Raw genomic sequence first — 9871 nt, forward strand, 5'->3', positions numbered from 1 at the left:
CTACAATGGCAGCCCACTGCTCCCCAAGGGGATGGATGCAGAGAGTGAATTTCCCAACTGTGGGAGAATAAAGGGAATTACATTACACAGTTTTTTTTATATAATCAGACCAGTCTTCTATTATCTCACACCAGTGAACAATATGAACCTACATGACTTTAACTGAATCAGGGTCCATATTCACAAGAGTCCTGGAACTAAATAACGTTCAGTGACATAGTTTTAGGAAAATGTTGGAATTGGAGAAATTTTGAGAAAGAATGTTTGTCAGAAAGCTTTTAAAATGAACTAATGTTAGGTTATGTTAGGTTAATGTAAGGTAGACTTAGTGAGCCTAAGAGAGAATGAAGTAGACAAAGATAGGAGAACAGAGAATTTATTAAATGCTATGTCACCTTAACAGTGCAGTAAATTAGCACATAAACTTCTATAACATTATTAAACTGCTCAAAAACAAAGGGAACACTAGAATATCCTAGATCTGAATAAATTAAGTATTCTTAATGAATATGCTGACTACAAAATCACACAAAATTTACCAAAGGATATATATATAAAAAGATAAATTCAAGACAAAATAAATTACAATAATATCCACTCTATATCTTTTCTCCTCCTCCAGCAGCACCTAGGACAGACCCTGTCCCTCTGTTAATTCTGGGTTTCTCTACCTTTTTTTCCCTTCACTTTCATGGTTGATTTGCGGCTTTATACAAAAAAACCAATCCCATTAAAATACTGACAGGTTAGTCTACATTATTATCAAATAAATGATGTTGAAAAATTGCCATCATGAATAATAAAGGTTGCAATATGCACATTTAAGATAATAAAGATGGAAATTATTGGTTCAAATAGCAATTGTTTTTGTGCTTTTTGACAATTTTTAAAACCATATTTCATTTCTTAATCCAGGGTAGATTATATAAATGCTTAATTTTCATTGATTCTAGGAGAACATTCCTTTTCTTTGTTGTTTGTTTCTATAAACCAATCACAGCTTTTTTTTTTTGTCGTTTTTTCTATTTTTATTTTTTATTTTGTCAGTTTCAGTAAGACATAGACATTGTAATTCACACTCCTTACCAGTTGGTGGCGGTAAATGCAAAATATGGTTGCTTGCCATCCGCCAATAAATCTTATTAAAAAAGAAGAACAACGCCTCCTTACTGGGGCAGGAGCTGCCCTCCATTAGTCTCAACAACTATCTATTAAGCGTTTAGGCTCAGTTAAAGCGAGGAGCCTTTTTAAAGTTTCACAGAGCGGCATTGTTCTCTGCTACTGCGGGAACCTTTCTGCTCTGTCCGCTGCTTTCACTCGGAGCTCTTGGAGAGGAACACCAGTAGGACACTTCCGGCAGCTGAGCGCACTCCGCGACGAAGATGAGCACCAAACAGGTGACCTGCAGGTGAGCCCGCACTGTGGCTGTGTTTCTGTCCCCCACTTTCCTTCGCCTCTTCCTCGGCTATCTGCCCTACTTTGCGTAGTCGTGTCGCTGCGCACGCGCCTATTTAACGCTAATGTTTTTAGCCGCTAGCTGCGCTGTGTGAGCTCTTCTGTGTGAGCACGCGCTGCTAATCTGATCGGTTCATCGATCAATTGTTTACAATAGAAATCACTGCGTGCTCCGTTCGCTGTTAGCACCAGGTTGGATCTTTGGTTCTAGATGTCATCCAGGTGCTGGAGATGTCCGGACCTATTGGATCATATTGACGTCATCACCATTGATAGAGGTTGAAATTTTAACACAGGTCAGAACCAGGCAGTTCTAAACCCATTTAGCTCAAGGGGTCCATGTTAATTTAAGGTTAAGTCTGGTTTGGTACCCTGGGTACTGCTGTGATCCTGTCCTGGTGCTTTAGAGTAGGTGGAGAGCTCTGGAGAACTGGACCTGATCTGATCCTGGTGGGATTAGTGGTAACCCTAACCCATTAAAAAAGGTCTAGTAAAGATTCAGTTTACCTCCGCTTTTATTTTTTATAGTGTCCCCAAATGAAAAACACTTGTTATCTTACGGTACTTTGCAGAAATTATTATTAACCAGGTCAACCCAGTGCAATAGCTATATATATATATATATATATATATATATATATATATATATATATATATATATATATATATATATTATACCCATGTAAACACATTGTGCAATAGCCCTGTAAAATAAATCTTGCCATTTATAAAAAAAAAAAAAAAAACTGCCATATGTGGATGCACTGTATATACTGTGTGTATCCTATGCACCTTTTTCTTCCTTTGGCACCTTCTTCTTCTCTTTTTGACAATTTGAGCTGATGTAATGAGTAGAGATGTCCCGATCCAGGTTTTTGCACTTCCGATCCGATACCGATATTGTTTTTGGACTTCCGATCCGATACCGATACTGGCCGATACCAGCCTATTCAAGCATGCATTTAAGTTTAAGTTAAAGTATTTAGCCTTAGTTGTAAGACTCATGTTGAAAAGGGTTTCAGTACTCTTGATAACATATAGCCAGCTAAATTAGGTGAGATTGAATAAAACACAATGCTTGGTAACAACAAACTTACCTGTTTATTAAGAGATAAACACAAACTGGACAAAATTATGAATAGCAATCTGAAATTGCACAGTGAGCAGTAAAACCGTAAACCGTTAAAGGTGCAAGTATTACTGTAAGTTTTAATAAAAATGCAAAACAGGGGAACACTGGCGCAAAATAGTGGAATGGATCGTTTCAATCGGGGAACTGGAAAATACGGACCGGATTTTTTTTAAAAAACTGGATCGGCAGTCTGGATCGGCATTTTACATGCTTTGCCAATACGCATTTTTTTGCCAATATCGGCGTCCCGATCCGATACGTGGATCGGATCGGGACAAGCCTAGTAATGAGTACATTTCTCCACTGTGAGATTTGTAAGGTCAATCAATCCGTGATATTATGTTTAAAAGTCATTGACTTTGCAGGGTTTGCTTCTATGGGATGAGATATTGTTGATAGTGGATATTCGCTTGTGCAACTAACGATTATGTTGCAAGTCGATTAATCTGTCTATATTTTTTATTAATTGGATGGCAAGTTTTTATGAAATCAAACCAGGTGAAACTAAAACGATTCAACTTGAGGAGTTCTGAATGGAGCATATTGACAGACGAAAAAGCTTTTATGTTAAATGCAAATGTATATAAAGATTCTTTTTACAATTTAAATAACTGCTCTGGGTTTCTATGTCACCTAAAGGCATATTTTACAATCTCTAAACTCCAGTTAAGGATTAATCCATTACTAAATTAGTTGACGATTATTTGAATAATCAATTAATCACGATCAATCCAGTTAATTGTTTCAGCCTAACTTGCGTTGCTTCTAAACTCAGTGGCTTAAAGCTCAGCTGAATGCCAGATGAGTCCTACCTCCAGATGTGCTGTGTTTCAGGTATTTCCTCCACGGTGTCTGCAGAGAGGGCAGCCAGTGTATGTTCTCTCATGATGTGAACAACAGCAAACCCTCAACCATCTGCAAATACTATCAGAGAGGAACTTGTGCCTACGGAGAGCGCTGCAGGTGAGGCCCGACTCTCACTCTGATACTGTAACGACTTAACTTTACAGCTTTAACATTTTAACCTGACGGCTAATGAAAACACCTTGCTGTTTGCAGGTATGATCATGTGAAACCTTCCAGAGGAGGAGGCGGCGGAGCTTCGGAGGGCCAGGCAGGTGTAGGCAGAGGGGTCAGAGGTGAAGGGCGGAAGCCGATGGTCCTAAGAGACAGAGGTAATAAACAAAGTATGAAGGTTGCGCTGTGTTCACTGCTGTGGGAGGGGCTTGGACCCACAGGTTACTACAGGAAGCTGCTGTAACACCTGACTGATGAAGCAGCCACACCTGAAGGCTCAGTGACCTGCTCCAGCTTTACAGTCAGGACGTGTAAAGGAACTGTTATCACAAAAGTGGGACATTTCATAACATCAGAATTCAGTTTCAAAATAATAATTTAGTGTAATTTCCTAATGGCTGCAGTTTATCCAAACACTGAAAATAAGGGGTGAGCGATATATTGCATATACTCCATGTATCTCTAGTTTCCCCACGGACAACAGTTAAAATGACTCTATCGCAACCATTGAGTACAAATTTTGCCTGACAACATAAAGCCATCTGCATCTATTTCACTGAGAGTTTTATTTTTCCCACACACTTTGAATGCATCATTAAGCCTCCCTCCAAACAGGATTATTTTGTCCTGCCAAAACATGGCGACAGCAGGTGTTTCAGCTAAGCATTCTATGACAGTGGTTTGGATTTTACACCGAGGGCGTCGAACAAAAGGCGCCAATTTGTAAGACGAGCCGCCAAAAAACATTTTTGCAAAAGGAAGCAGTACAAATTTATTCCACCACCTAAAAGTCATCGGCATGTCAGCGTCTCCTTGGACACCAATTAAAACGTTAAATAAATCAGCTGTGAAGCCGATCCCGTTGTTTGAAAAAGCGATCCTATATAAGAGAAGAAGGAAGAGATGGAGGGAAATCATAGACGCTTTTTATTACGTTTATTTAAATGATTTTTTTTTCTTGTCTTTTTTTCACATTTTATTTAGTATTGTGTGTTTTTGCACTGTATTCTATTTGGTTGCTTGGATCTTGTTAACGGTCTAATACTGACACCCAAAGACATAATGTGGCAGTATTATTTGTGAAAATGTGGTTAAAATAAAATGTCTTAAATTTGAAAGCAAAGGTTTAAATGAGTATATCTGTGCAATTTTATGCACCATTTTGTTTGTGATTTAAGCCTATTTTGATATATATCGTATATTGTGCGATTATAGCACAAATATATCGTGATATTATATTTTCTTCACATCGCCCAACCTTATCAGGAAAACATTTACTCTTTTCTTCCCTGTGGCTCATTAGAGCATCAACAAATTTGATTAAATGGTTTAAGACATTTCCTGGTTACAGTTCAGTCTGCTTCATATTCGCTGAAGGTAAAACCCCAAATATAAAAATATAAAATTTGTAGCAAACTGCTCCTAAGAACTAAATGTGTCACAGGACTGCATCATGATGCAGGTGTGGTGACAGTTTGTTACACCGCTGACCCTAGTTCCCGTCAGAACCTCACAGTCCAGTTCCACTAACAGAACCATCTCTGCTCTTCAGCTCTGGGCAGTGACCGAGCGTTCGGAGGCCCGTCGGAAAGGCTACAGTCATTGGCACCAGAGGCAGCCGCTGCGCCGCATTCTTACCGGGATGCTATAAGAACCGGGTTGGATAGCTCTGTTTCAGAACCAGGTCTGCCTTCAACACAGCCGTCTGATTGGCCAAGGTTCTTACTAAGATGTGCTAACTTCCTGGTTACCTGTCCTTGCAGTGTCTAACACAATGGGCGGGGTCTACCAACTCTGTCCCTATGCCGCTGCCGGACATTGTTACTATGAAGACAGCTGCCCCTATCTCCACGGCGACCTGTGTGAGGTGTGCAGACTGCAAGTGCTCCACCCCCATGATCCCGAGCAGAGGAAAGCTCACGAGAAGGTGTGTCTACAGAGCTAAGTTCTGTTGGAGGCCAGAGCGGAACAGAACCTAACACCGTGGGTTTCTGTGTTCAGATGTGCATGCTGGCGTTCGAGGCTGACATGGAGAAGGCGTTTGCAGCTCAGCTTAGCCAGGGCAAGGTGGGTGTGGTGAGGGTCTGAGCTGGTTACCATGATGACAGACGTGCTAACTGGCTCTGCTGCAGGTGTGCTCCATCTGCATGGAGGTGGTTGTCCAGAAGGCCATACCGTCGGAGCGAAGGTTCGGGATCCTGTCCTCCTGCTGCCACACCTTCTGCCTCAACTGCATCAGGAAGTGGCGTTTAACCAGGAACTTCTCCAACAAGATCATCAAGTGAGTTGGAACCCGACATGAGACGTAGATAGGACTATGTAGACAGCTCATTGAGTGGGTTGCCCCACTGCTGAGACGTCACCACATGACTGCCATAATTAACACTTAAAGAATTACGTTGATCTCAGTTGTCAAAAGCAAAATGCTCTTTGGAAACGAGCGCTTAAAAAACATTACTGCTTTTTGGATGACTACAATAACAAAATTGATCATTAGTATTTCACAGTTTAATAATGAATAAAGAAAAACAACTAATGAACATCTCACTTTTATGGGAATTTGGAGAAAACAAAAAAATCAACAGCCGTGGAAGAAAGGTAAGGCCGAAAGTTATTACCCCCCGCACACACAAGCACACACACACAAAAAGGAAAATAAAGCACATGGAAATATATTATTTTTTAATAAACCAAGTGGTTTATTTTATTTCTTTTTTGGGACATTTGGAGGCAACAACAGTCATTCTAAACGATGCACATATTCTCTGGGCATTTACACTTTGCACTATAGATAATTAAGGAAATGCACAAAATTCCTTTAAAAATAATTAACTGCATTCTCACTAACATTTTTTATTGCTTAAAGGTGGATTTGACTCAAATAATTCACCAATTAATTAATTTAGCTTCTGAATAACAGATGAAAGAAGCATTGTTGGATTGTTCTATCATTCTGGGAACTTCAGTTTCCTTCTGATCGAGATAGTTTAATAACAGAGTTGATAAAAAAAGAAAAAAAATGTATACATATATAAGATATAATGATGGTAAACACAAGTAGTCAAAGGAGTAAAAGCATCTCCCTCTGGGGGGAATCCCAAGGTGCTCCCAGACCAGCCGAGAAACATAGTCCCTCGAGCGTGTCCTGTTGATCTGATGTTAAAGCTGGAGAACTAAAGTCCAGTTCCTTGTTTGTGAACAAAAACTTTCATTAAAATTGATTCAGAAACAGATATTACAGCTGGAAGAGAAAGTTCTGTAGAGGCTCTCCTTCGTGGGTTCTGTAGAGGTTCTGTCAGGCGGTCTCAGGGTGTCTCTCTCTCTGTCTCAGATCATGTCCAGAATGTCGGATCATCTCTGAGTTCGTCATCCCGTCGGTTTACTGGGTGGAGGACCAAGAGGAGAAGGATCACCTGATCGAACTCTTTAAGTCAGGTGTCAGGTAGGTTCCTGATGACCCCGCCCCCCTGCTTTCAGCCAATCAGAATCAGCTCTGATCTACCCCTTTGTCTGCAGTAAGAAGGCCTGTAAGTACTTCGATCAGGGTCGCGGAACGTGTCCCTTTGAAGGAAACTGTCTGTACCTTCATGCTTTCCCCGATGGAAGACTGGCAGAACCAGACCGACCTCGGAAACAGCTAAGCTCTGAGGGAAACGTCCGGGTACGAACCTGCTAGAAGTTAATAGAAGTTCTCCATGAGCTGTGATGGTTTGTGATTTCTGACCCGGTTTTCTGTATTTAGTTCATGAACAACGTCCGTCTGTGGGACTTCATCGAGGAACGAGAACAGCGTACGGTCCCGCCCATGCCAACCCTAGATGATGACATCACAGAGTTGCGAGAGCTCTTCATGCAGATGTCTGGGCCGAGCGACCAGGAAGCTGAGGCCCCACCCGACCCTGTGCAGTAAAAAAAAAAAACCTGGTGCCATCCTGCTGTCTCCATGGTAACCTGGGGCAGAGCTAGGCAGCCATGTTTGCTCCTGATTAAAGATCATGACCTCTTTGTGGGTCTGAGAACGGACAAATGTGTAACTAATGACCTATGAAGTAAAAACGGAGACCATTTAAAGATGAAGCTGCTTCGAGTTTATTTACACACCTGAGCTTCACACACACACACACTCGTGCTCATGTCTTAGCATTGAACAATTAACTTCATCTTCCATAATGAATAAAGATTTGCTACAAACACTCTAATAATGAGAGAATACCTACTGCTAATGCCATCTTGAATTCTGAAGTCTTGTTTGTTGTGTTATTCCAACTTTTGACTTGGAATTGAAACTTCAGGAGCATCTCCAGTTAAAATGTCCTACTTGGAGGAAATTCTCACCTCTTGAGCACAAATTGAATGCAGAGAGGTTAGAAGTCCATGTTTATTGTCATATAGGAAGTCCAGAAACGTTTTTCTCTGGTTTCTACAATCCAACCGTTGTATTATGCTCTGAATGCCAAACAGAAGTTATAATATAAATAAAAAGAACTGACAGAATATCAGATGGCATGCCGGCAATGTGCAGAATAGGGTGTTCAAGATAACATTCTTCTCCACAGCGATCAATGGGGTGAGTTGTACCACAGATCAATATATTAATGTAACAAGGTGTGAGAAATCCATGTGGATTACTGTAAATATTTTATTACCACTGGTGTATAATGGTGCAAGTGGAGGATTTAACTATACTGGAGACTGGAAATAGGATAATTTGGAGGACATTTTTCCTAAACCAGGATGATGTCTAGTTTATCAGCTGATCAGACTCCATAGAGCATTGCTTTTGGATCTATGTGCTGAACGAGGTTCAGTATTGGTGAGACAGACTGAAGGACCCAGGCCATTCCAGCTCATTAGGATGGAATTCTACTTTGTCATAAGTACATAGGAAGGAAAGTAGCTCTCTCTCCCCGCATTTATCCCATCCCCCTTAGGCAGCAGTGGGCTGCCGTTGTGCGGCGCCTGTGAAGCAGTATGGGGCTAAGGGCCCTTGTTCAAGGAAACAGAGTAGCAGCTTGTGGAAATGGGGCTTGCACCTGGGTTTCAAAGCAATATCCTAACTAAAAGAAGCAATCGCCCGAACAGGGACTTGAACCCTGGACCCTCAGATTAAAAGTCTGATGCTCTACCGACTGAGCTATCCGGGCTCTAGAGATCTGTGCACAGATCAGAATCTCAATCCACATGACCTATGTTGAAAAAAGTTATAGATAAAATAATGTTTAATGTGGGGGACAATGGGTAAATACATATAAGATAATGTTGCATAAACCTGTCCTTTTTGCCACCATTAAATCTAGATAGGTGCTCTGCTTGCACAGAATTTTTATTAATTACTGTCATATTAATATTAACCAGTATGGGGTTCCAGTTTACTCTTACCAGCACAGCTGTTACATATAAACAATGATTAATAGACTCTTTCTATAGCCACTTTTAGGAAGAGATAATTCTGTGAATTTATCTATAAGTCTGAGATATTACAGCCAGCGCTAAGCTCATGCTTCCGGTGTTTGTTCAGATCAGCATACCTATAGTCAATACATGCGTATTGACCATGTGCAAAATAGACTTTAAAGTACCTAGATGGGTGTGTATCCCTTTGGTCATGGACAAAAAAAAAAAAAATATATATATATATATATATATATATATATATATATATATATATATAAGGTCAGATCACCATATTGCTAAATAAAACAACAAAAAACAAAGTAATTGAATAGTTTTTTGTACATGACTAAAGAGATACACGCCCGTTGAGGTAGTTTAGTCTATTTTTCGTACAAAACTAAAGGGATACACAGGTATTCACTATGGTTATGCTGGTCTGACCCGGTATGCTCGTAAATCTGATCGCTCCACATCAGACTCTGAAGGTGTCACAATACTTACTTTATTTACTCTGGCTAAAATAAACATATTTATCAGAAGCTCCACCTCACACACCAACACCTCTGTTAAACAGAACCCTTTTTTCTGCTCTCTTGGCTGCAGTTTCATTGGTAACTATTAAATTCCATTAATCAGCTGAATCATTTAAATACATAAATACATTCACGCAGGGCTTGCATGAACCATTTATGGTAAAATGTGGTTATAAAGAGGTCTTTCAGTATGGAATACCAACCTTTGGTTCCTGAAGGTCTGATCAGGTCACAGGAACCAAAGACCTTCTCTACAGTCATGTTCTACATTCTGAGGAAAGACCCGAATTCAATTCAGTAATACTTTATTAATCCCAAAGGGAAATTCAGTTTCAATACA

The 9871-nt window shown here is 40.2% G+C and overlaps 1 protein-coding gene and 1 non-coding gene across 2 annotated transcripts; one reads left to right on the forward strand and one right to left on the reverse strand.

The window, feature by feature from the left end:
* Window positions 1-1159: 1159 nt before the first annotated feature.
* On the forward strand, window positions 1160-7681 carry mkrn2 (makorin, ring finger protein, 2). Its single transcript, XM_038301798.1, has 10 exons — window positions 1160-1408; window positions 3422-3550; window positions 3647-3762; window positions 5157-5288; window positions 5368-5531; window positions 5606-5671; window positions 5737-5885; window positions 6936-7046; window positions 7121-7265; window positions 7347-7681. The coding sequence occupies exons 1-10, from the start codon at window positions 1383-1385 to the stop codon at window positions 7512-7514; spliced, it is 1206 nt and encodes a 401-aa protein (XP_038157726.1). The 5' UTR covers window positions 1160-1382; the 3' UTR covers window positions 7515-7681.
* A 994-nt stretch (window positions 7682-8675) lies between these two features.
* Window positions 8676-8748, reverse strand: trnak-uuu. The gene has a single exon. It is a non-coding gene; the product is annotated as a tRNA-Lys (tRNA).
* Window positions 8749-9871: the final 1123 nt, after the last annotated feature.

Source organism: Cyprinodon tularosa, unplaced genomic scaffold, assembly GCF_016077235.1.
Source record: "Cyprinodon tularosa strain WSP-4 unplaced genomic scaffold, ASM1607723v1 ctg474, whole genome shotgun sequence".
Taxonomy (NCBI): Eukaryota; Metazoa; Chordata; class Actinopteri; order Cyprinodontiformes; family Cyprinodontidae; genus Cyprinodon; species Cyprinodon tularosa.